At 38.4% G+C, this 27,811-nt stretch overlaps 1 protein-coding gene across 2 annotated transcripts in view; it reads left to right on the forward strand.

Annotated features, from left to right (window-relative positions):
- CAMK4 (calcium/calmodulin dependent protein kinase IV) overlaps positions 1 to 27,811 on the forward strand; it is a 146,457-nt gene that overhangs the window by 64,180 nt on the left and 54,466 nt on the right. For both annotated transcript variants that reach the window (XM_081090178.1, XM_081090177.1), the window contains 3 exons: positions 10,422 to 10,500; positions 22,837 to 22,899; positions 25,342 to 25,424. In XM_081090178.1, the coding sequence (XP_080946304.1) occupies positions 10,422 to 10,500; positions 22,837 to 22,899; positions 25,342 to 25,424 (225 nt within the window). The remainder of the gene's footprint in view (positions 1 to 10,421; positions 10,501 to 22,836; positions 22,900 to 25,341; positions 25,425 to 27,811) is intronic.

Here is a 27,811-nt window from a genome sequence, read left to right on the forward strand (position 1 = left end):
TGAGTTAGTTATTTTGTTCTAAAATATGTCTGTCTGATCATCTATTCAACAGGAAAAATTCTTGGGCATAGTCTTTTGAAATAATAAAATGATATCTCTCGCCTCACAATTCCTTTCTTCTCCAGACACAATAACAAAAGCTGTTGGTGTTTTTAAAGCGGCCTGGAATGCCAAAGGGGGCTTTCTTAATTCAGCTCTTGTAGATTTATCATTTGCTAATCCCCTGCAATCACAAATATTTTCAACATTTGTAATGTACTATTGATAAATGCATAAAACATAAACATATTGTTTTTCTCTTTTGCAAGATTAATGTCTGATTCAAACTCAGTAAGGTGATGAAAACTAAGACTGTAAGGGAGGTGCTGCTCTGCCAGTGATGGAATGGCAGGAACGGTACTTGACCTTCTTCCGTACATGCCTTGGACATACTGCAGGAGGCAGCTGTCTTTTGTAACTGAACAATTGGCAGTATAGGGCTGTGATTCCTGAGAGAAGGGAAACACAAGGTCAGTACCACATTCACCTTGGCTTTCTAACTGGGACAGGTATGGGACTTTATGAAGCTAGGCAAGAGCAGCTGGGAAGGAGCTGTGAGCTAACAAATATATCAGAGGGGAGATAGGCATATATACTGTTGGAAGATCCTGGATCTATGGCCAAGGATTGAGAGACTTCACTGAGCATCTCAGATATTTAGTTGAGATGTCAAAAAGATCACTTAAGGGTGAAGAGCATACCTTAGAGAAGGACCATGACATAGGACCAAGAACATAACTCAGTTAGATCTGCTGTAACAACAAATAAAACCAAACTGAACAGGATCAAATAGATTGGTCAACAATTTAACTGCCTGCCACTAAAGGTCAACTCTCTTTGAAAGAAGATAATATAATCCAAACTCCCTAGTGTGTATCATTTTACAATTTTGATCACACAATAAAAAAAAAAGGTACCAGACATTCAAAGAAGCAAGAAATTGGACCCTTAATCAAGGGAGAAAAAGACAGCAGTCAATAAAATTGACTTGGAGATAACCCAGATGTTGGAATGAACAGATGAAGAGTGTGAAACAAATATGGTAAATTTATTCAAGAACATGAAGCAAAATATGGCCATAGTGAGTAAACATATGGGGCATCTCAGCACAGAAATAGGAACTATAAAAAAGAACCTAATGGAAATTTTAGAACTGAAAAGTACTTACATGAAATTAAAAATTCATAAGCTTAAGACTGGATTGGAGGCTGCAGAAGAAAAGGTCAGTGAACTTGAAGATAAATCAATAGAAATTACCTAACTTGAAGAATAGAGAGACAAAAACTGGTAAAAATGAACAAAACCTCAAAAACTTGTGGGAAAATACCAAGTAGGCTACTCTACATATAATGTGTGTTCCAGAGGGAGAGGAAAGAAAGAACTAAACCGAAAAAAATTTTTAAAGAGATAATAGGCAAACATTTCCAAAATTTGGTAAAGAATATTGCAGATCCAAGAAGCTCATTGAGCAGCAATCATAATAATTTAAAAGAAAACAAAACATCAGTATGTAGTCAAAAGACAGAAACTGAAGAGAAAGAAAACATCTTTAAAGCAACCGAATAAGACATGAGATATACAGGATACAATGATATGAATAACTAATACCTCATCAGAAAAAAATGGAGGTCAGACACACTAGAATAATACCTTTAAAGTTGTGCAAAAAAACTGTCAGCCAGAATTCTATGTCTAGTAAAAATATGTCTCAAAACTGAGAGTAAAATAAAGACATTAAAAAATATATTCATTTTTATTGATTTCAGAGAGGAAGGAAGTGGGAGAGAGAGATAGAAACATCAGTGATGAGAGAGAATCATGGATCAACTGCCTCCTGCACATCCCTCCACTGAGGATTGAGCCTGCAGTCCAGGCATGTGCCCTGACCAGGGATCGAACTGTGACTTCCTGGGTCATGGGTCAATGCTCAACCACTGAACCACACTGGCCAAACAAATAAAGACGTTTTTAAAATAAATGAAGCAACTCCAAGTAGGAGGATATGCCATATTTATATATTCCTGATACTGAAATAGGGTGCTTGCCCGCACCCGTGCGGGCAAATAAATGGCCCAGAGAAGGGGAGGGTAGTTATGGACAGAGTCTGAACCCAAACTTATTAAAACCTTGGGCTGGAATGCTTCTTAAAATCTGGAGTTCAGTATCATTCCTCAACATGATATTTTTGAGATTTACTTTAAGACTGTAATATTGAACTTCCTTGGAAAACCTCCAGGTCTAATAACAACTTCTTAAATTCTAAAGGTTAGCCATTCATTCTTCAAGTTGTAGATTGAAAATGCCAAATCAGTAATTAAGTCATCTCAGCAGTTTTCCTCCAGTTCTTTATTGGCTTACGGTTCCAATTTCTTTTGTCTTTGGTGACCAAAGAACATTTTGAAACCAGTATTGAAGAGCATTGAGGAGTTACCGGCTGACAGAGCTGGAGGATGGAACAATGGAAACCTGTCATTGGGATGGGGCAACGTGTGTGCTGACAGTAAACACGTAGAGACCGACTTGTTCAGGCTCCTGTTCCCGAATATGACTCACTTTCACCCCCAAGAAGAAACAACTGTGAGGTTATAACCAGTCTTCCTTAATAATTCATCTAATTAAAAAATCAATGAAAAGAGTAGGCTTGTTAAACAATAGCAAGTCAATCATGTAGAAGCAATATAATGATATGTAGAATTGCACACATTATCTTTTCAACAGGTGACTGACAGTTCTTATAAATCACAGCTTTGCTTTTAAACCTTTTCATAATGAGCATTAGGAGGCTCTTTCCTGCAAGCACATACACACATTGAAAATAAAAACATTAAACATCAAATGCAAAAACAAACAAACTAAATGCATTATTATGTTTAAAAATGATTAATATTTTGATATATAGTAACTATATTCTTTAACCAAGCACCTACAACATTAGAAAATGACAACAAGATTCTTTGGGTTCAAGACCCCTCCCATTAAAAAAAGAGTGAAACTCTTCAATAACATACTGCCTTGATAGCCTCAGCAAAGATAGTTTTACATGGCTATGAAGCATGTCATTGCAGAAATACAGAGGGAGCAAAGAAACAGTAGTCAGCAGTGCCTCCAAGACTTCAGTCTTTTAAGAGATTCTGTATCTGAAGTTCTCTTGCATTTCCAAAGAGCAAGTTGTAGGTTTGATGGGAAGGGAATCCAAGCCTCTATTGCTTCAGCCTAAACAACCACCAATGTCCCATTAGGTTTGGTCTCCCAATAAAATCATTCTCTGATTTATAATCTCCCTTACTGGGAGAATGCCCATGATGCTAAATTGTCTTCACATTGTGCAATCTCATTCTGATTCCCTAAAACAGCTATGTGAGTTCAGACTTCTGCCTTCCTGCTTCCATTTCAAATCAGAATTGATCTCTACCTGGCCCTTTGAATGCATTCAGATATCTATCTCTCAGCTGGTGGGTAGACAGTTATAGGTCAATATGCTTGGATTTCTTTTGCAAGAAAAAATAAAATTGAACCAATCTCTCCTTAAGACAAAGAAGGAGAGCAAAGGGGAGAATAAAGGAGTGAGATTATGAAAAAAGAAAAGAAAAAACAGCCCTGACTGGTTTGGCTCAGTGGATAGAGCATCGGCCTGTAGATTCAAGGGTCCCAGGTTGGATTCTGGTCAAGGGCATGTACCTTGGTTGCGGGCACATCCCCAGTGGGGAGTGTGCAGGAGGCAGCTGATCGATGTTTCTCTCTCATCGATGTTTCTAGCTCTCTATCCTTCTCCCCTCCTCTCTGTAAAAAAATCAATAAAACATATTTTAGATTAAAAAAAAAAAGAAAAAAGGAAAAAACATGTTTTATAAAAGAGATGAAGCAAATTTTTAAAGTTGTTCTTTAAATGTTGAGTGGGAGGAACATGTAAAGATAAACTGTAGGTTAAACCTCCCCCCCCCCCACTTTTTTTGTACCAAGTAGTCCTAAATGGGTAGCAAAGGACTCTATACTTGAAATGTCTCTAGGCAAATAAATATATATGGAGCTTTTTCCATACATCCATAAGTTTGGCCAGGTATCAACATCAAGTGCTTCTTAATAGCTTAACAGGGGCTATAATGTGTGTACATATAATATCCTATATAATAAAAGCCTAATATGCAGATTGTCCCCTTGACCGGGAGTTCGACCAGGGGGTGGGGCCGACTGGCCAACCGTGCGAAAGGAGACCCCATCTGGCAGCCAGCAGCCGTTAGGGACCCTACCCATGCATGAATTTTGTGCACTGGGCCTCTAGTACACATATAAAATAGCATATACATCACATTACGGTTATCATGTACACATGATAAAGTAGGTTTGACTACTTTTTCTTCACTCTCTGACATGAAACATTTAGAGCCTGCTGCCTTTAACTTTTTAAAAAATAACCATACTAGACAAGACTAGAGCTAAAAAATGATTTTTCCAAGATTTCTGTTAAACAAAAACAATTTGAAAGTAGAAGTCAGGTTCTGATTCCCAAGGAGTATTGATTTTCTTTCTCATCAAATGATAGCAGAAAAATTTCTACTTTCTATATTTTTTGGCCTTTTTGTTAAAGAGTATGTTAAAAATGAAGAGACATGAGTAGTGAAGCATATTTTTTTCAGTTGAATAACTCTGACTATAATATCCTCCAATCTCTGATCTCCTTTCTTCCTTTGGATCTCAGGAAATTTTGTTTATTCTATCTTTATGTCATCTATTTTGAAGCAAGAATACAGCATTATAACAAAATGTTATTTCTGTTAAAAATGAACTGTTACTGTGCATAATAATTTTTATCTCTCTATATAAAAGCCTAAGTGACCATTACGAGCAGACAACTGGACAAGCAGGTGACCAGACAGTAGCTATGACACACACTGACCACCAGGGGGCAGACACTCAATGCAGGAGCTGCCCCAAGCTGGCCAACCTCCTGCTGTCCCTCTCCCGGCCAGCCGGGTGGTCAGTGCACTCCCACAGCCAACCTCCCACAGCCAGCCAACCTCCTCCAGCCGGCCAACCTCCTGTGGTTCCCTCCCCCCGACTGGAACTGGGTGAGACTGGGACTGGGTAAGACAGCCCCGATTGCTGGCCAGACTGAAAGACCCCACCTGTGCACGAATTTGTGCATTGGGCCTCTAGTTTTTATATAAACATACTAAATTTATATAAAATTTATATATTTCTGAAATTACATTTATACACATTATGATAATCATTTAATTTTAGCAAAGAATGTAAACTATAGTTTGGAAAAAATACTGAAATATTATTTTACATAAATTTATATGAGCTCTTCTATTCTTTTTGTTGTTGTTAATCCTCACCCGAGGATATTTTTCCATTGATTTTTAGGGAGAGTAGAAAAGAGGGAAAGACAGAGAGAAACATCAATGTGAGACAAATCAATTGGTTGCCTCCTGCATGCATCCTTATCAGGGCTCAGGCCCAACTGGGGAGGAGTCTGCAACCAAGGTACGTGCTTTTAATCCGAGTCAAACCTGGGATCCTTTGGTCTGCAGACCAACACTCTGTCCACTGATCCAAACTGGCTAGGGCTATCTGATTTTTTTAACTTAATACTTCCACCCTTTAAAAAGTTTTTTCTAAAATTTTAACTATGTGAGGTGATAGATGTTAATTAACATTATTATTATTGTGGTAATCATTTTACAGTATTCATATATCAAGTCATTACCTTGTATACCTTAAACTTTCACAATGTTGTATGTTAATTATATTGCAACTAGAGGCCCAGTGCACAAAATTGTGCACGGAGGAGTGGGGGTGTCTCTCAGCCCAGCCTGCACCCTCTCCAATCTGGGACCCCTCGGGGGATGTCTGACTGCTGCGGGATCAGGCCTAAACCAGCAGTTGGACATCCCTCTTGCAATCTGGGACCACTGGCTCCTAACCACTGGCCTGCCTGCCTGCCTGATCTCCCCTAACCACTCACCTGCCTGCCTGATCACCCCTAGCCACTCTGCCTACTTGTCTAATCACCCGTAACAACTCTGCCTGCCTGCCTGATCACCCCTAACCGCTCATTTGCCTGCCTGATCGCCCCTAACTGCCTCTGCCTGCCTGATCACCACTAACCACTTGCCTGCCTGTCTAATCGCCCCTAACTGCCCCTGCCTTGGCCCCCGCCACTGTGGCTTCATCCGAAGGATGTCCGGAATGATGTCCAGAAGGTTGTTCAGCTGTCCGGTCTAATTAGCATATTACACTTTTTTTATTATAGATAAAGTTGGAAAAAATTAAAAGATCTGTAACATTAATAAGTCCATTACTTAGCAAAATAAAATGGGACTTTCTTAATAGATTCCTCATGTACAAAAAATAAAAAGTTAATTCTAACATACTTGTGTCCTGAGGTCGATGAATCAAGGGTATATTTTGTTGAAAAAGTTTTCTTAAAGCTTTGCTAAGATAACAGCTTGTATACTGAAATTATTGATAAGTAATGTGAAGAGTCATACAGCCTATAGCCTTTTGAACATAGCTTCTTTCACTTAGGGTATTAATTTAGAGAATCACCCAAGCTGTTATGTGTACACTCATTCATTTCTTTTTATTTCTGGGTAGTTTTTCACTATATCACAGATTGTCAATCATTTCTCAGTTGAGGGATATTAGAGTTGTTTGCAGTTATGGGTGATTACTAATAAGCTGCTATAAAGATTCATGTTCAAGTTTGTGAGTGAACATAGCTTTCATCTCACTTGGGTAAATACCTGGGAGTGAGATGGATGGATCATATAATATTCTTTTTTTTTAATCTTTATTGTTGAAAGTTTTACATAGGTCCTCATTCTTCCCCCATTAGCCTTTTCCAGCCTGCTCCCATTCCCCCCTCACCCACCCTCACCACATAACCTGTGTTCACAGGTTATGCATATATGCATACAAGGTCATTGGTTGATCTCTTCCCACCCACCCTCCAAAAACTGCCAAGCTGTTTTCCAAAGTGGCCCTATCATTTTGCACTTCCACCAGCCATGTATGAGAGTTTCATTGTTTCTGCATCCTTGCCAGCCCATGATATTGTCTCTCTTTTTATAAGGTGTCAAATAAGTATAGTATAGTTGTATCTTATTATGGTTTTAATTTGCATCTCCCTCGTGACTAATGATCCTGAGCATCTTTCCTTGTGCTTATTTTTCATCCAGATATTTTCTTTGGTGAAGTATATGTTTACGTATTTTGCCCATATTTTAAATGCATTGTTTGTTTTCTTATTATTGGGTTTCAAGAATTTTTATAATTCTAAATACAAATCCTTTGTTAGGCATGTGATTTGTATATATTTTTCTCCCTGCCTGTGACTTTCAAATAAAAGTATTCTTATTTTAAATAAAGACCTATTTATTCTTTCATGCACTGTACTTTTGTTCTTTATAAGACAGCATTACATATTTAAGGCTACACAATTTTATCCTTTGTTTTTAAAAAAAGTTTTAGAGTTCTAGGTTTTACATTTATATTTGTGATCCGTTTTAAGTACTTTTTGTATAGTATGAGGTGAATGTAAAGATTTTTTTTGCATATGGGTATATGTCTAGTTGTTCCAGCATTATGAATAGTTGGAAGGACTGTCCTTTCTTCACTAAATTACCTTTCCACCTTTGTCAGAAACGAATGGGTCATATATATGTGTAAGATGATTTCTGTATTCTTCCTTTCTGTTCCATTTGTCTCCATTTTTATTATTCCTTCAATACCACTCCTTTGATTACTGTAGCTTTATAGTAAATCTGGGAATCAAGTATGTGAATCCTCTAACTTTGAACAGAATGTGTATTCTGCTGTTTTTATGTGGAATTCTCTCAAATTGCCAATTAGGTTAATTTAGTCGAAAGTGCTGTTCGTGTCTTCTGCATCTTTAGTGACAATTTGTCTACTTTTTTCTTTTTATTGATTGTTAACAGTGTGCTTTGAAGTCTCCAACTATATAGTGGATTATTTTATTTCTCCTTTTGGTTCTATCAGTGTTTGCTTCATGAAGTTTGAAGTGCTATTGTTGGGTGTATACACAATTATAGTTGTTATGTCATCTTGGATAATTAAGTAATATCTCTATCTCTGTTCTGAAGTCTAGTTAACCTAATATTAGTATGGCTATTCCTGATTTATTTTCATAGTGTTTGCATGGTATCTCTTTCCTATCATTTTATTTTTAACCTGTTTGTGCCTTTCTATTTCTTTCTTTATTTAAACTTTATTTTTATTGTTGACACTATTACAGATGTCTCCATCTCTCCTGTCCCCCACTTCCCTCTGGCCATCACCACACTGTTTTCTGTGTCCATGGGTTATGCATACATGTTCTTTGGCTAATCCCTTCACCTTCTTTCATCCAGTCTCCCCTGTCCCTCCCCTCTGACGGCTGTAAGTCTGTTCCATGTATCCAGGACTCTGGTTCTGTTTTGTTCATCAGTTTATTTTGTTCATTAGATTCCACATGGTTTCCTATACACAGCCTATAGTTTGGTCTTGATTTTTCAATCTAATCTAGCCATCTTTTTTTTTTCTTTTCAAATGAAAATGAAAAAAAAAAAGCAGGGGGTACAATTTTTTAATTGATGTGTTCATAAGGTTTAAACTTAATGTAATTATTAGTATGAGTTAATTAAAATCCACCACATTATTAGCTTATTTTTAATCTCTTAATTAAAAATAAATAATATCATACTACTGAAATAATATTATACTACTTAAAATATAGTATAAGGACAATACTTGTATCTGTCTTGTTCTCTTGCTCTCCTATTTCTTTCCCCCATTCTTTATTCTTTATTTTATTTTATTTTTTTATCTTTCACCCATTCTTTATGCTATTGTTGTCATGCATTTTACTATTACATGTGCTGTAAACACAATGCATTGTTAATATTTTGGCTTTAGATAGTTGTCTTCTAGAGCAATTAAAAATACAACGAATTATATATTTACCCTCATTTATTCCATTTCTAGAAAAGTTTATTTCTTTATGTATATGTTATATCTTAAATGTTGAAATTTTTAAATCTATTAACATTTACAATACCAATTCCTGACTCCTCCTGACTCTATTTAAAATGTGTAGTGTGTAGGCATCTGTTTGACTTGTATACTTCTGTTCTGCTTAAAATTTCAAAACCGCAGGACTGTATATATCGTAAGAGGTCCTTCAGCTTAATCTTCAAAATCTGACAGATTTACTTCAACTGACCTTATTTTAAGATTTATCTGAAGTTCTCCTTCCTAAGTTGAGATTTAAACCTGCTTGTCAGTGAGTCTCTTTGTATCTGTCTTGTTCTCTTGCTCTCCTGTGTGGAGAGGGAGCATCAGGATCACACTGTCCTGCTTTTTAGTATTCTGTCAATAACCTGGCACATACATGAAGTTAGGTATTGAGCCCCTTCTTACCATTTTCTTTTATAGATAAAAAAACAACAACAAAAAAAAACCCCAAAAAACATTCTGTACTCCTTAAACCTTTTTTTAAAAATATATTTTTTATTGATTTCAGAGAGGAAGGGAGAGGGAGAGAAAGATAGAAACATCAATGATGAGAGAGAATAACTGGTCAGCTGTTTCCTGGACAACCCCCACTGGGGACTGAGCCAGCAACCCGGGCATGTGCACTGACTGGGTATCAAACAGTGACCTCTTGGTTCTTAGGTTGACGCTCAACCACTGAGCTACACTGGCTGGGCTCCTTCAAGCTTTTCCCCCCATATATCTCTCACCATTTTAAATAGTATTTTCTCTTGAACATTTCACAGAACTCTTTTTGTTAGGGCATGTGAAATGAGTAGTAGCAGTATTTACCAACACAAAGGAGCCAGGATCTCTGTAGGACTAACACTGGCTCTAGGAGAATGCCAGGGCACCAAGTGGTGTAAATTCTCAGAGATCCCCAGCTCCCTTGCCAAGTAGTGGAGACTGTCCTGACCCTGAGAGCCAAGGGCTGAACTTAAATCCTCTCACTGAAGCCACCATGCCTTCCTGTACTCCAGACTCATACTTTTAGGAAAGCTCAGGGGTTCTCAAGTTGAGTGGATATGCACCCAACAAGCCATTCTCACCTGAAGGCCTAGTTTATTCCAGAGCCACTGACTGCAACAGCTGTAAACATGTTGCTACTTGTGTAGGGATGGGGCAAAGGAAAAGAGCAGACCAGAAAAACCTCGGACTTTTTTGGAGCCAACTATATTCAGTTGCAAGAGAAAAAAATACTCTCAACAGTTGGGCGGGTTCTATAGTAGAACTTACAAACAGCTGTCAACTATGAGGGTAACTGCAAGAGATTTGTATTTTCAAGGTTTCCCCTTTATTGCATGTCCAGAGCATAACGTTTTCTTTTTGTCTCTTTCCCCCTCAAGGGGTGCTACATCCATTGTGTACAGATGCAAACAGAAGGGGACTCAGAAGCCTTATGCTCTCAAAGTGTTAAAGAAAACAGTAAGTTTATTTCGTTATATATACTAGCATCACTAAGGGATCTGTTACCTGAAGAAGCCAAACGCCCTGATTCCAAGGGCAAAGAGCCACTTTGTTGCAGTTAACTCATTTGAATTTCAATTATGAGGGTGCAACCAGATGAATGTTGTTGTCTGATGCTGCTTGTGGCTCTGAAAGCAGCTGGATCTCAGATTGGATGTGGGGAGGAGGAGGGTGGAAAGGAAAAGCATGTGGAGCTGGCAGGGGAACCTTGCTCTGTGTATCAGTCATGATTTTAGATATACATATAGGCCTAGATTTCAGATGTTGGGTTTGCTTCAGTGAGTTACACCTGGACAAAGGCTAATGTCTCTGGGACTGAACTGGCTCATCTAAGAACGTTTGTTTGGGGGTTTCTTCTTTTTGCTCTATACCTGTAGGAGAGCTGAGGAGGCAAAAGTTACTTAGGCTCATCTCCAGTGAGTGAGAAATGCAGGTGAAAGTTCAAAATACAAATGCCAGTAGGATGTAACTACTACACCGCGTGCCCTAGAGGGCATTTGTCATTCTAATGCCCCACATACATTTTCTGTCCTTAGGTTGTTTCTCCTTATAAAAACCACAAAAAGACAACATTTCCTTTTATAGCACATTCTTCTTTTCTCAAATTTTATGTCAACAAATATGTGAAATATATATACTTTGGAAGCTCAGTTATAAAGTATACTGAGATGTATCATAAATTTGAAGTCAAATAATGCTAGCTTTAGGGCAATGGACTTTTTTTTTCTTCTAAAGACAGCTTAGTATCACCAGCTGTTTATGCATCGTCTGGCACAGGGAAATTTTAGAATCTCATATAATGAAGATGAGAATAATAGCACAGGGTTTTCAGTCGAGTAGAAGTAGCATGATATTGGGAAACAATCTCTGAGAATTTAAAGCCATAGCAAACTAACAATGACAGCGTAATTGAAGTTGGTAATATTTTTAAAAATATTTTTATAGATTTCAGAGAGGAAGGGAGAGGAAGAGAGAGATAGAAACATCAGTGATGAGAGGGAATCATTGATTGGCTACCTCCTGCATGTTGGACCAAGCTCACAACCCAGGCATGTGCCTCCGATCGGAATCAAACCCGGGACCCTTTAGTCCGCAGGCATACGCTCTATCCACTGAGCCAGACTGGTCAGGGCTGAAGCTGGTAATTTAATGGCAATTGCTACTACTCAACTCTATATTCTGGATTTCCTGTTTGGTGTAGGCAATGATTTAAGTTATTCCAGAATGTGGAGGAATCTTTTGATTAGCAAGGTTTGGAATTTTCTCTTAAATCAATTTCTTATAATCATAAAATTTATTTGAACTAAGGAATATTAATTTTTTTATGAAATAGAATTTTCTGTTAAATATCTACTTCTTATCTCACTAAGTTGGCATGCTTTATCCAGAATCACACATGAGACGTTTTTGGACTTGGTTGTATCCTTTCCTGCAGGTTAAAAGCATTGTCATTAAAATTTGTGAGTGGTTATTTTTCATCTCATATTTGAGGAAACCTTTAAAGGGACTAGATATATGAAAATATAGAAAAATAAACATTCAGAAATGACTTGTGAATGCTCAAGTGAGTGCTGGTTTAAGTCAAAAACTTTGGATGAGACATTTGGTAGGCTCCTGACTCATTCTCATTGGAAAGTAAAGCTCTTGTTTGCCTTCACTGTATTCTCTTCTCCACCTCTGTTGTGGAAACATCTTCCTCAGAAGGCAGGCAGGAAGAGAACGTGGACGGGAACCAAGAGTCAGATGGAGCTGCAGAGCGATGCTGCAAGGCAGACGTTGTCAAACACAGTCACTGCTATGCCAAATGGAAGGAGAGAAAATCCCCTGGAGAAACCCAGCTTTGAACATGCATTAGATAGAATCCCCGGCATTGTTTTCTAGAATAAACCATGCATGGAGAAGACAGAGAAATAGCAGGCAAAACTTCAAGGAGGAGGAGAGGAGCACGGGAGGGGGCAGGGGAGAGGAAAAAAAAAACCTCAAAGGGCAATTGCCCCCAGTGTTTTATTCCACATAGGTCATGGAGATGGTAACTTTCTTATCTGAGTGAAGTGAATGAAGCTGAAGAATCTATAGAGGGAAAGTGATGCAGGGAAAACAGTATTTTCCTAGCAAATCCAGCCAAGGATCTGCTCTTGAGGAGAAAAGGGGGTTTCAAAAAAACTTGAATTATTTATGCAATCTATTATAGGAGCCACATAAAATGACCTCTATTAAATTATTTTTTTCCTACAAAATGGCAATTTTATGTGGCTCCATCTAGTAGATACATATTGTTTAATTCAACAACTTAGGGACCACTAGACTATTTCACTGGCTAGTTTGTTAGGTTGTCATTTTATGACTAGAACTAAACTTAGGAAACCTGAAAGGTTGTCTGTCTGTCTGTCTGTCTGTCTATCTATCACCTATCTGTGAGGGTTTCTTAAGGCTGCTGTACTAAGTTACCACAACTGACTTAAAACAACAGAAATTTATTCTCTTCCAGCTCCAAAGGCTAGAAGTCTAAAATCAAAGTGTCAGCATGGCTGGTTTCTGCTAGAGCTCTGAGGGAGAGTCTGTCCCATGCCTCTCTCCTTGCTCCTAGTGACAGCCAGCTATTGCTTGGTGTTCCTTGTTGTAGATGCATCGCTCTACTTGCTGCCTCCTTGCCACATGGCCATCTTCTCCCTGCACGTCTGCACATCATCTTTCCCCTATGCAAGTCTGTGTCCAAATATCCTTCTTCTTTATAAGGACACCAGTCCTATTGGATTAAGGGCCCACCCTACTCTAGTATGACCTCATCTTAAATTGACTACTTATATCTACAACAACCCAATTTCACAATAAGGTCACATTCTGAAGTACTAGGGGGATAGGACTTCAACAAATCATTTTGGGCACAATTCCTCCCATAATACTATCTAAGAAGTGCAATGAAAGTTTCCTATCTCTTTTACAGTTAATTATTTGATAACAACAATAATCCTCTTTCCCAGGATTTATTTAAGTAATTTTCAGGACAGTTTACCCACATTTTATTTTGTGGTAGTATTAGGAACCTTTCTCATAGCTTAATATTTTATAAAGAATTCAGTTTACATTGGCAATAAGAGACTTATTTCCCTATATAACACCCTGATCATCATTGAGAATACATTAGGCACTTATATATTTGTGCGGTAGACAAATACTCTAATTTATCCCTAGGAAGACAGACTAAAGCACCAGCTTTTAGGGAGAAATTCATATCCCATTGTTGGTCAGGTATAGGACATAGTTAATACTGATAATGAACATGACTTATCATGTTCAGACCATTGGGTATTTTAGCTAATAAAATATCCCTGTGGGAAATTAACATGTAATTATAATACAGATATTTTTATTACCATATATTTTATAAATGGATATAATACCATATATTAGGAAAACTATAATCAGAGAATTTGACTATATTGAAAAACATACCAACCAAAAGAGAGACAGACAGACAGACAGAGAGACAGAGACAATATGGGAGGGGGATAGAGATAGAGAAAGACAGAAAATGTAACAAAAACCATTAATGAATTTAGGACAGTATGTTAGTGTCCATGATGGTATTTCAATATTGCAGCATATATGAAAATTCTCATAACAGAAAGTTTGAGAAAGACATAGCTTCAACATTGAGATCCTGTTCTATATAACTTTTAACATTACTTTCAACATTCGGAAAGCATTTCTAGATCTTGCAGCTTCTGAATGTTATGGTAAATATTGGTGATTCTCTATTATAGGTGTATTTTAGTGCCAGAAAATAGAAAACGATAGTTGACCCAGCTTTTTCTGTACTGAAAAAACCTGGATGTGTTCAGAAAAAATGTTATCTTGTCTCATTGCATCTTTAATGAGGATAAGGGCTAGAGAGAGAAAAACTAATTGAGTGGCTGTTTTAGGTGGGTATTTATAACTTTTTTCCACTTTGGATTAGTGATTCTTGTACTGTAGAAGTCAAATCACTAGGAGTGGCATCGATACTCTCTCCTCTTTGGCAAAAATGGCCTATTTTGTACCTTTTATTTTGAAATAGTTACAGGCTCACAGGCAGGGCCGTTTACTCCTGAATACCTCATCCTATATAATAAAGAGGTGATATGCAAATTGACCATCACACCCTCACACAAGATGGCCACCCCCATGTGGTCAAAGATGGCCGCCCCCATATGGTCACAAGATGGCCACCACAAGATGGCTGGCAGGGGAGGGCAGTTGTGGGCGATCAGGCCAGTAGGGGAGGGAGAGCAGTTGGGGGAGGGGGGACCAGGCCTGCAGGGGAGGGCAGTTAGGGGCAATCAGACCAGCAGGGGAGCAGTTAGGCGTTGGTCAGGCAGGCAGGCAAGCAGTTGGGAGCCAGCAGTCCCAGATTGTGAGAGGGATGTCCACAGGAATCGGTCTAAACGGGTATCCAGACATCCCCGAGGGATCCCAGATTGGAAAGGGTGCAGGCTGGGCTGAGGGACACCCCCCAACCCCAGTGCATGAATTTTGTGCACCAGGCCTCTAGTTTGCACATAAGAACGAATTGGTTTGCAGGCGGGGTGGAACTTACTATGACTTTGTAAAACAAGAATCAAGTATGAAGGAAAGAAGGTGATTTTTTCCCTTTATGCATGAGCCCTTTGTCATCCCATTTAATGTGATATTTAGAAGAAATTGAGTTAGAGTTCAAAGATTTACTAAGCTACTTCTTCAGGTTAATGACTTCGGGGTATTAAAGGAATCTGACAGACACAGCTAGTAGGACAACCAGTGATTTACAGGATGGAACCTTTTAACTGATGCTGCAAGGCTGAATATGCTGATCTTAAAAACTGCACAAAAGGGAGTGTGTGTGCTAAAATTGAAGACATTAAGCACCTGGAACCTTCAGCCTGGACCGAATTTTGCTGAGTAAAATGGAATCTCAACTTTTGAAGATTGACATAGTGATAAGGAGCCACTATTTCAGGGATGATTTATTTGCTTTACCGTCTTTAGGAATACACACCTCAGGGTATATTTAAATAATCAGACACGTTGGTGCTATCAGTAACGCTCATTTTAAAGAACTGATTGAGATGTAAGAAAATTATGCTTACCAGTAACTTATAGTGTCCCTGGAATTTTGGAGACAAATGTTTGAATTCTGGAATTCAGATGAAATTTCGAACTATGTGGCTTAATTCTTGGAAAAGGTTGCATTCAGTTTACTGCAGAGCCTTTGCCCTTTCTTGAAATACACAGTATTGAATCTAAGAATTAATCTCAGTGTGTAAATTCATAATGTATAGGTATTCTGACTCTCCTGATGAATGGCTATGCAGTTGTGGGCTCTGGAGCCAGACACATTGGGTTCTGGATCACTTCTGCCACTACTCCCTGTGTGACTCTACAATGAATTATGTAAATCTCTCAGTCTCACTTCCTTCAACTGTAAAATGGGTTTAAGAATGTCTAGCTCATGGTGTTCTATCAAAGATAATAATGAGATAATGTATGTAACATATTTCTCATCACCCTGAAAGCATATAATAAAGGTGAACATTATTCTTATTATTAATTATAATGGGATCAGACAGATATTTTATAATAGTACCAGTTTAGTCTATGCAATTCTAATGCTCTCAGTAGCTTGATTTAAAGCTGTACAGTTATCCTGGCTGGTGTGGCTTAGTGATTGAGTGTACACTAATGAACTAGGAAGTCATGGTTTGATTCCCAGTCAGGGCACATGCCCAGGTTTCATACTCGATCCCTGGTAGGGGGTATGCAGGAGGCAGCCTATCAGTTATTCTCTCTCATCGTTGATGTTTCTATCCCTCTCTCCCTCTCCCTTCCTCTCTCCGAAATCATTTTTAAACTGCACAGTTAGCAGCACCAGACATATTGTGCATTTCTGTATGAACAAAATTAATTACATTGTTTTTGGAATACCCTTAAAATTTCTGCTAAAAATGGGGATATATAGTGTATCCATAAATTTAATGTGGAACTTAATAAAGATTTCTGATCAGATTGCCTCACACTTAAACAAATCTTGAGTGCCTGGAATCCCTACATTTGGAACACTTTGAACTCTGTAGCTCTTACCACTTATGATTCTTACCACTGGAGCAGTGTGACTAGACCACAGTGTAGAAGCTGCTCCAAGTCTGAATTTTGTCATTTTTTAGTTATTATAATATAAAGTTACCTATAAATTTCTGGAAATGTTTTTCCTGAATAATTTAATTGACATTCACCTAGTAAATGCCCATAACTTATATAAAATTTTTCATAGGTGCTAGTTTGGCCTTTTATGCTCTTCTCAGTTAGATGAAGAACCATGCATTGTGACTTGCTAATCATCCTATGAGATAGTTTTTAACTTCTAGTCACTTTTCCTTATATTCTTATGAGTTATCATTTGAGTATATGTAACTATGATGCTGCAGGAGAATTTGAAAGGTTGCTCTAGATTAAACTATAGAATGTACACAGGCCTCCTTGCAACTCTTATAGGTGGATCTCTGGGACATCTCCATTAGAGGAGGTTTTCAGGTTCCTTAGTTCCAAAGTAGAAATAGTACCATTTATACCACTGGGTAAACTGAGGAAAACCTGATCTTTTCTCTTTTTATCTAACCTGTGAGAACATAGAAAACTAACCATGGGTCATTCATTTTTCAGTTGCTATGATGTACATAAGAGAGAGGGCTGGGTCAATTTGGGTTAAAGATATGCATTTTTACACCACTCTAGCCACTTTTGACGGTTCATGGGTATGCTCAAGATGTGCAGGAAAGGTCACCTTTGGTCAGTGATGGGGACGAGAATAAGAAATCACTGACTGAAATGGACTTTTTTGGCCCAATTGAGGTCTCAGAACATATTAAGGAAAGTAGTTTGCAGATAACAAGCCGCATCAAGTGAAGCGAAACATCTCAAGCATTCTGTCAGTTGGAACCTATTGATTTTCATAGGGACTATTAAACCAGGTTTCCTGGAATAGGAACAGGGATATTTCTGTTCAGTTTGTGACAATTATATGTCTGCAAGAGAAGAAAGGTAGCGGGTGGAATGTTAAAAGCTTGGCCTGATTGGTATGCCTCACCAGTCAAAGAGCCACTTGGAAGTCTGAACATTCTTCTAGAGAATTCGTTGTTAGAGTTTGATTTGTTTTCTTTTTTGATAGAAATATTGCTAGAATGTGACAAAGTTCAGCTTGCTTATCCATCATGCCATTATATTAAACTCTTATAGATATTTTGTTTAAATTAAACACCATAATTCAGAGGCAAGCTGAAAGAATGGACAGGATAAGGAGAGAGAGAGAGAGAGAGAGAGAGAGAGAGAGAGAGAGAGAGAGAGAGAATGAGAATGAATATGAGAATATAGGCATATGCCTGTTTTCTGTTGCCTAAAACAAAACAAACTTTACACTTACACCATCCACTCAAGTTATCACACGTAACCCACTAGTACTTTTTTAAGTAGTAGGTTGTTGGAGTTAAAGTGTTCTTTACCCTTCTTATGGAGTCTATGGAGCAGAAAAAGGAGATGTGTAACTAGCCAAAATAGAGGAAATCTTAGAGGGAGGACTTATGTTACTGTACCCAAGTAGAAGAGAAAGACTAGACATTTCTCAGAGAGCTGTACGAGAAAGGTCTTGTAACCAAAGGAGAGGTGCTGGGCAGCAGAAAGTTGACAGGGGCCCAAGGTCAGGAGCCTGGGGCTGGGGCACTGGTACCCAGAGGACCACAACCAGGGGAGCTGAGAGAGCCTGAGGAACAGAGCCTGTCAGCCTCAAAGCAAACGTAGGACTCACACCTTGTGAGAAGGAGAAAATCTAGAATCTTCATGTTAACGGGGAAATCATTTTTAATCCGTTTTTATTTTTGTATTTCTTCATGGCACAAAGTTGAATGGTGATCAAAGCTGCATCCATCCATCCAAAGCGGGAAGAAGAGAGGAGAGAAACAAGGCTTACAAAAGGCCAAATCATGGAACTCCAAAACCTTTCCTTTGTTAAGAGAGAGGAAGCAATGACTATGTGTAGAGGATATTAATTAGAAGAGGTCCAAATAATTTTCAGGATTGAATTAGCTTTCAGCTATCTTTTCCCCCCCTTTTTTTAAGTAAGCACTCGAATCAGCATTTGCCACTTCAGTAGTTTTTAACAGTAAAGGAGCATAATGCTAATGAGAATGGAGCCTGTATTTCATCCTTAAACACTGTGTGGTAGCCCCTGTCACATGTTAACCCAAGTGCCCCAGGGGAGTGGATTACTTATAGGAGTTTTAGAGAAGTGACATGTCCAAAGTACATAATAGCCTGTAGAATTTGAACCCAGGGTTTTCCAGTCCCCAACAGGCCCTTCCCACTTATACCAGCTAGGTCCTGAAAAAGACAAATAAGAGGTCAGGAGTGTTCATGGCCCATATTTAGGACCAAAACTAGATGATGGGGGTTGCTACGCGTATAAAAGATGAAAAAGCTCTCATGTACACACAGACACGGAGAAGCTGAGTGCAGTTCTAAGTCACACTGGGAAACAAGGTTACATAATATTCCCTATGTGCAGAGAATACAAGCAGCATATCTCTTTTCCAGTGCTGTTAAAACCTTCGTTTAAGGAGTATCTGCATACAACAGCCACTAACAAATGAAAGAACAACTGGAGGTGTACAATATACAAAATAGAGGCACCGCTTGCCGTGGCTCTTCCTGCTCTTTGTCTCAATGGTAGAGGCGATGCAGTGATGGTCCGGGTGCAGTTGTGTATGTCGAGCTCCAATTTCCTTTCTGCTGCAAGTGTCAGTACCACAGGATACATTCAGTTCAAGCTGCTCATATTTATCTCTACCCCAGAAGTTTGAAAGCTCTATCGAAGGGATGGTTATATCTACAATGGTTTTTATCCTCCTACAACATCTCCAGCTGTCGCTGGGAGGACTTTTCTTTGAGATTTGAGATCAGAATAGTCTAGAACTGTTTCTCCAGCAAGGCATCAAGACACATGTAGGTGTTGTGATGAGTTTCAAGATGTGACATACATACTAGAGCACTATAAGCTGCAAATGATTTCTTTTATTGATAAATCAAAGCAGATTCAAGATTATCATCTTCACCTTTTAAATTCCAATGTATTTTTATGAAGGGGAATGTGGGTGTCAAGATTTACCTACCATACTTACATTTGAAAATTTATTTTAAAGTATTCTCTGTTTCTTATCACAATTGAAATTTCTCATAAGACAAGCACCACTGGATATCTGGGAGTACAAACACTTAACATTTTAGTCAAAGATATTTTAGGGTTTATTTTTCCAGTTTGAGTCTCTTTTCATTTAAAATAGTCCTGGTAAGTATCGGAGAGGGAGCAATGCTGGGACATGGGCAGGAATGTGCGCTTATCTACCCAATTATGCATAGGGGGAGCTTTTAAACTATGAGTCCTTTCACCGAAAAGAGGCTTAAGGCCATGCTGATGGGAGTGCATTGAGGATGTGCACATTCCTATAAAGAAAAAGATGTTGAAAAGGACTGAGCTGAAACTTTAGTTGCTAATTCTGGAAAGACCTGGGAGCAAAGTAGAGCTCTGGGGTTCACTCATGTTAGGATGCTTCCTCAGGAAGGGAGTCAAATCCACGCTTCCATGTGGAGGGAAGAATACTGCTGGGCAGCAAAATCAGTAATGGTGTTGTTTCAAACCTTAAATCTTTAAGATCTCTTTCTTTCTGATTCCAGCCCCACAGCAAGCATGATTATTCTACTTTTGAAGTCATTTAAAAACATTTCCCCCCAATAGCTGTTTTTATTTTAGGGAGTTTTTAGCATCCTTGAGTAATGTTAATTAGGGTATTTGAAGGTCTTAATTATCTTAGGAAAACAATAGGCAAGGTTCTAAGCACGTCTGGGCTTTCCCCTATTCAAAGCTACCCTCAGTAAAAGATTCAACCCAAGATGCAACTGATGGGCCTTCAAATGCAATTCTTCCAGGAGTAATTTTTGTATTTGTTAATTTACAAATTACAAAGTCATAAGCTTCTTGGATCCCTAATTACTCAGTTTTATAACTAAGAAAGAATCACTTCATTTTAAAATCGAAGGGGTATCTCAGGGCCTCTGAGAGTATACATTGTTCTGCCTCTCACTTCAGATGGTTGGGAATTGTGCAACTGAGTACTTGCTGCCCAATTGAAAGAAATGTAAAATTAAGAGTAGCCCTAACTGGTTTGGCTCAGTGGATAGAGCGTCGGCCTGTGGACTCAAGGGTCCCAGGTTCGATTCCAGTCAAGGGCACGTACCTTGGTTGCGGGCACATACCCAGTAGGGAATGTGCAGGAGGCAGCTGATTGATGTTTCTAACTCTCTATCCTTCTCCCTTCCTCTCTGTAAAAAATCAATAATATATATATATTTTTAAAAAGAGTAAATTCCCTTATTTTCATGCCTTCTTGGTAATTTAAAAAGCATTTTGGGAAAACTGTTGTCTTAACCATGTAAAAATTCCTAATGGCACTACAAAGAAATGGTGCCGGTTTTCACGTTTCTATTAGAACCTGAATGTCCGCAGGGCATGGCTGATGCCCAGGTCTGTAACTCAGGTGTGACCATGGTGGTCAACAGTAATTAACAAACGTAAGAAGTGGTTTTTTAACCTCCCTGAAGCGTAACCAAAGTAGTACAGCTCTTATCCCAGTGGTTGAAAGAAAACACGCAATCATATTCATTGGCCCCATTTTAATTTATAAGGCTCTCTCACTCTACAAGAGAACATTTTACACTTTCTCACTCAAACCTCCAATTTAGTCCTCATTACTTTCTTCTTCACATATTTTTCACTCTTTTCTCCCTTCTCTCCCCCAACCTTCTCAGCTCTCAGCACAGGAGTATATGTATTTTTTAATTTTGGAAAATGTAGTTATTTTTAAAGACAATATTACTTATGCTAAAATATAACAAGTTTCTTATTGTTCTATTTTAAGTTATTAAAATACATTTTTTCTCTTTAACATATTTTTGTTGATTTCAGAGAGGAAGGGAGAGGGAGAGAGATATAGAAACAGCAGTGATGAGAGAGAATCATCGATTGGCTGCCTCCTGCACGCCCCCACTGGAGATTGAGCCTGAAACCTAGGCATGTGCCCTGACTGGGAATCAAACCATGACCTCTTGGTTCATGGGTCAATGCTCAACCACTGAACCACACCGGCCAGGCTAAGTTATTAAAATACTTCTTAAAAATCTGTTTTAATCTCCAGTATAGTAGTGTGTGTAGCTATTTGGGAGAGGCAGACACTAAGACCTTTCTTTCTAGTATATGACTTCTAAAACTTCAGTTCACTGTGGTTAAAAGTGTCAATCATTGACCTAGAAAGGGGAATACTCCTAATTTTTTAATATCCTAAAGTAAATGGCTACTCTTTTAAATATAGAGATCAAGTGGTGCCCAGCTAGGATTCCTTAATGGCAAGCAACAGAAAACTAACTCTGGATAACTTAATAGAAAAGGAAGTTTAGTGGCTCATATAGTAAGAAATCTCAAAGGCCAAACTAGTTTATGCATAACTGAATCCAGTGGATTACATTATGTCACCAGTACTCATTCTTCACCCCTCAGAAAAAAAATTTTTTTTTTCTATTTTGGCTCTATTTTCAGTTAAGTAGTTCTCAGATGGTATCAAAATTGGACACTGGTAGTGGCATATTCTATTTTTTTTTTCTGATCTCACAATTTCAGAGAAAAAGAAAATACCTATTTTTTTTTTATTATTTGAGCAAAATTTCTAGGGAAGACCCTGATTGGGATGACTTGGGTCTGGTGGATATCCATGACCCAATCACTATGGCCAGGAAACAGTACTCTGATTGGTCAGGCTGCTTTATGTGGCCACTGCTGAATAAAAAAGGCAGGTGAAGTGATTGACAGCTCCAGTGGGTTTGGGACAGGGATTCATAAAAGAAAGGGAGAGAAAGAGAAGGAATAGGTTGACATGAACTTTTGCCTTAATGGTGATAGCAATGACTTTTGATAGGAAACGGGGCAGGCAAGGGATCTGGTAAATTGTGTCCCGTATGTGTAACTAGTTCTACTTTATGTATAAAGCAGAGAGGAAAGACATGGGGAAAGACAAGGAGGGTGGGAGTGAAGGAGACACAAGAAAAAAGCTTAGGAATGCGCCTCTGCCAATTACCTGATTTACCAAGGTAGTGAGTGATTGCTGTTCCTGATTCTCTGCTATAATTAAGACATTTCTAAAGTGGGAGTTTCTTTCAGTTTCTCTCTTTCATTTTGCCTTTTAGGTGGACAAAAAAATCGTAAGAACTGAGATAGGAGTTCTTCTTCGCCTCTCACATCCAAACATTGTAAGTGATTTTTTAACTACTATTTCAAATTGTCTCTAAAGTAATAAAATGGGATTTCTGTTTTTTACTGTCCACGCTGATCATGGAAAAGAGATTCACTCACCACCCATAAACAGCCACAGGTTCTTGTCCTCATCTGACCACAACTTTCAATTCTTTAGCCGAATGAATCTTAAATATAGTGCCTTTTCAAAAGAGTTTAAAAATGGACAGATCAGCAATATATACCCTCTTTATTTTTATGCATTAAAGGATAGCTAAAATTTGGATAGCTTTGTCTCGTGCTAGTAAAGCCATGTCTTTTTCCTTCTGTGTGTCCATCTTATTAATACACCATTACTGAAAAAGCCTGTAAAAAAAAATGCATTGCTTTCAAAAGTCATTTCAGCCTCCTCAGAGGGAGTGTCTGCTTCAGAAACAATGTGAAGGTTCAAATAAATGCTGTGCTTGAATGGGGAAAACAAAAGGTTTTCGGAAGCTGTGCTTTAGGCTGTGTCCAAAGGCACTGAGGGCAAGGTCTGGAGAAAAGCTTTCTCCAGCCAGTGAAGTGAAAAGAACAAAGTCAGTTTCCAGGCCATCACTTGTTTTTATGAGTTGAGCCAACTACTTAGAGAAAGTATTTTACTCATTTCTCTGGGAAAGTTGCATCCAGGAGGGTGGCTTTCAACGCTTAGGCTCAAAGCCAAGTGCTTAAAACTTAATATATGAGTTAGCAGTGTTATTTATAGCATAAGCTATAAATAACAGAAAACTTGAATATATTGGTCTAAACCAGTAGCCCTTTAAATACAGTTCCTCTTGTTGTAACCCAACCATAAAATTATTTTTGTTGCTACTTCATAACTGTAATGTTGCTACTGTTATGAATCGTAATGTAAATATCTGATATACAGGATGGTCTTAGGCATCCCCTGTGAAAGGGTCGTTTGACCGCCAAAGGGGTTGCGACCCATAGGTTGAGAACTGCTGGAGATGTTTTCCTTAAGTTATAAGAGATCAGAAGGCGGGCCATTCCTAGCATTGGTTCAGCCCCTCAGTGATGTCATACAAAACCCAGATACCTACTATCCATTGGTTCTGCCACACTCATTGCCTTTGCTTTCATGCTTTTCCCTCATGGTCTTCAAATGGCTGTTCCATATACTTCTCACGCCTTCAGGTCTGTATTCAAGACAGAATGAAGTGGAAAGTCCCCAAAGCAGAGTCCTATGAGAAGAGTAAACGTTTTTCTAGAATTTCCAGTTACAATAAAATTCTCTTCAGATTTTATTGGTCAGAGCTGGTCACAGGAGCAGCATTAACTTCATAAAGCCTGGGAAAATGGGGAGCAGGGTTATAATAAGTGGCTCAGACCAATTACCATCCATATTTGGAGGCCAGGCACTGTTCTTCCCTAAACAAATTCAGAGTTCTGTTTGCAATAATGTAGGGGGAGAAGGGCTTTGCGTAGGCAATCAATGAAATGTGCCACATACAATCATCAACTTTTCACTGTCCATCTTTTTTCTTTCAAAGAGAAGTCAATGTAGAATTGTCCTCAAATGTAGATCAGTCCTGTCACTAGATTCTCAGATGTATTCAGGAAAATATCCAAAATTAGGTGGATTATCTGAATGTGTTGGAATCCCTGTTATGGTCAATCAAATCATTGCCACTCTACATTTCTGAGGATTCCTTCATCTATCAGTGACTTTTTAGCAGTTGAGGTTCCTACTTTCCACAAAGACATACTTTCCCCTGGTCCTACTCTGTCCTCAGACCCAGATTCCAAGTTCCTTCCTGGAAGAAGATGAATTTGCATTTCCAGCAACCATGATGCTTTCCAATGGCTTAAGAAGTTTTGTTTGCTTTTATTTTTAAACTAGAGGCCCAGTGCACTAATTTGTGCATGGGTGGGGTCCCTTCGCCTGTCCGGTGATTGGGTCCAATCAGGGCCATGGGAGGTTGGCCCACTGGAGGGAGGGGCTGCAGGAGGTTGGCCAGCCATGGGATGGGACCACGGGAGGTTGGCTGTGGGAGCACACTAGCCACCAGGGGGTAAGTCCTTCATTGAGCATCTGCCCCTTGGTGGTCAGTGCACACCATAGCGACTAGTCAACTGGTCATTTGGTTGTTTGGTCGCTTAGGCTTTTATGTGTATAGATTCTGCAGCAATCCAGAAACCGAGATATTTTGATAAAAATTAGAAAGTGTTTCCAAGGCAGGTATCTTTCATCTGTCAAAAGGAATAATATCAAAACTCAAAAGGACCCTTGAAGAAATGAGGTCACTGATAATAACAACCAGAGAGTGACAAAAGGCTCCCTGATACTGGCATATGGACCTTTCATTGACAATGATCCAACACATTACTGTTAGAGTTTTGTTTTAGCCATAGCTTTAGCTATTTCTTAGAAAGGTGAAAATAAGGAATGTGTGATCATTTTTTATATCTTTCTCCAGATAAAACTCAAAGAGATATTTGAAACCCCTACGGAAATCAGTCTGGTCCTGGAACTTGTCACAGGAGGAGAGCTGTTTGACAGGTGAGTTGGTCCTGGAAATCCAACCACAGAAAGGCTTTGCTTCTAGTCACCAAAAAAAGAATTAAAGGGAAATTTCTCCTGAAATTTTTTATGACACATCATACCAGTTAATAAATTCTACTAAAATAAATCTTAAGAGGAGTGTAGAACAAAAGGAGAGTCAAACCTGATAAGATGTAAGTGGATGAAAAGTTGGGATGTTTAGTGAATAAAAAGGGAAGCATTATATCTACTTACTTTTGCAAAAATTTACTTCCCCAATAAACACAGAATTTCTAAAGTCATAATAAATCTAAACTAAACAGTAAGAATTATGACAATATTTTGTAAGAAAACATTAGATTAAAAAGTATAGAAAGTTAGAGGTGTTATAATTGTATTCTTTATTATGATCCAAAAGCTCTTAAAAATCAATACTCTTCAAATGGCTATTTGAGGCCTACTTTCTCTATTAGGCTCTGTAAAGAGTTCCAAGTTGCAGAATACAACATGTTTTTCAATAATAACCAATTTTAGTTGTCTGTTCATATGTTCATCACTCAAGACAGAGGTTTGAGGATGGCTGGGAGTGTGCCTAGAAAACTGGTAGAGCATAATAATATAGACAAACTGTTTGTCTAAGAGACACAAGCTTCAAGTCTCCATGGCTTTCCACCTTCCCCGTCTTCTCAGGAGAATTCCCTGTTTACCCTGATTATCTTTTGGGACCCCTTTGCTGTGTTCATTGGCATAATAAAGAAATAATGAAATTGGAAGAAGTCAAAGGACTGAGTAGGTATATATTAGAAATTATAAGAAGTTATGCACAGATGTAAAGGTCCTGTTGATTTATAAAATTGGTTAAGAAGATGTGGGCTGTAGACAGAAGACAGAAAAGAGATTGATGTATCTGCTGATGTATCCAGGTGCCTAAAGCACAGCAAATTCTCAATAAATATTTGCTAAATGAATGAATGAACGAATGAGCAACCACTAAGATGAGTGGACTCTGAGAAGGAAGATACTTAAAGGGGATAGGTTTAGCCTTAGATGGTTTGGCTCAGTGGATAGAGCATCAGCCTGCGAACTGGAAGATTCCAGGTTCGATTCTAGCCAGGGCACATGCCCGGGTTTTGGTCTTGGTCCCCAGTAGGGGGCATGCAAGAGAAGCAGATCAATGATTCTCATCATTGATGTTTCTCTCGCTCTCTCTCCCTCTCCTTCCTCTCTGAAATCAATAAAAAAATATTTTTAAAAAATAATTTAAAAATAAAGGGGATAAGTTTAGATTGTGTTGGGCGAGGAAGCACTTCTCTCAAGAGCTTCTAAAAGTAATTATATTGGTTTTCAAAGGTTCTGTTTTAAATGTTATCCAGTGAAGGTTTGGATCATCAAGTAGGAAGGAGCAAAATGGCACAGCTTGATTGGAGCTACCTGTATATCTTTAACAGATACATAATTTGTTCATTACATATGTTGAAGTTTCCTTAAAATAAGTGCTATGAATGAGCAGACTTTGAGAGTTGTAACATTTTCAGTATATTCATTCATCACCAATAAATGAATCAACTGAGGGAAGTGGGCATCAGTTTTTAAATATATATGTCTTGTGGCAGTTGGCTAGTAGCTATACTTAAGGGACAAATAACTAACTAACCTGATTTGCTTAACTTCTCCGAACCTCAGAACAAATTTGATACAGTTCTCTGATGCTAAGGAAGCTGAGACACTCTGTTCCACTCAGTTCTCGGATCTGACACAGTCTGATCACTCTGATTATATCAGGAAAGTCCTGTTCTAAAACCACCATGTTCCCACGCTTAGTCAAGACTCATCTGGACTAGCTTATTTGAATGTTGCCAAAATTTGCCAATAGCAGCTCCTTTTTTAATACCTCTTTAGCTGACTCTTTCATGAACATATTCCTTCTTTAGGTACATTTAGAATCTATGTATAGTTAAATCCTGCTGGCTTTGTGGCCATGAGGTCTCTTGAAGAAGAACTCAGAGAGATCTCATGTTCTTTAATTGTAAATAATTGCAGGACAGGGATGTCACACTGAAGCTCTTGTCTACCAACAGCACATGTTATTTCCCTACCTACCTCTCTTTGTACAAGTTATTTTGGAATCATGAGTCTCTTTCCTTCCTTATGTCCCAACCTTTTTTTCATGAAAGAATTCTGGTTCTCTCATCTTGTAGTCTAGTTGATTTTGATGGGATAGAGTTAATTCAGCTTTAAACAAAAATGAAAAAAACTGTATGCTGGTGATAAATTTCATTTACAGAGAAAATTGATGAAATATTCAGAATTAACAGAATACATCTAAAGAATGGCAGACAGCCAGTGAAGCACTCAACTACTCTATAAACTCTCAGTGGTCTTAGCCAGTAGACTGTCTTTCCCCG

This window comes from Myotis nattereri, assembly GCF_964212035.1.
Source record: "Myotis nattereri genome assembly, chromosome: 4".
NCBI classification, from domain to species: domain Eukaryota; kingdom Metazoa; phylum Chordata; class Mammalia; order Chiroptera; family Vespertilionidae; genus Myotis; species Myotis nattereri.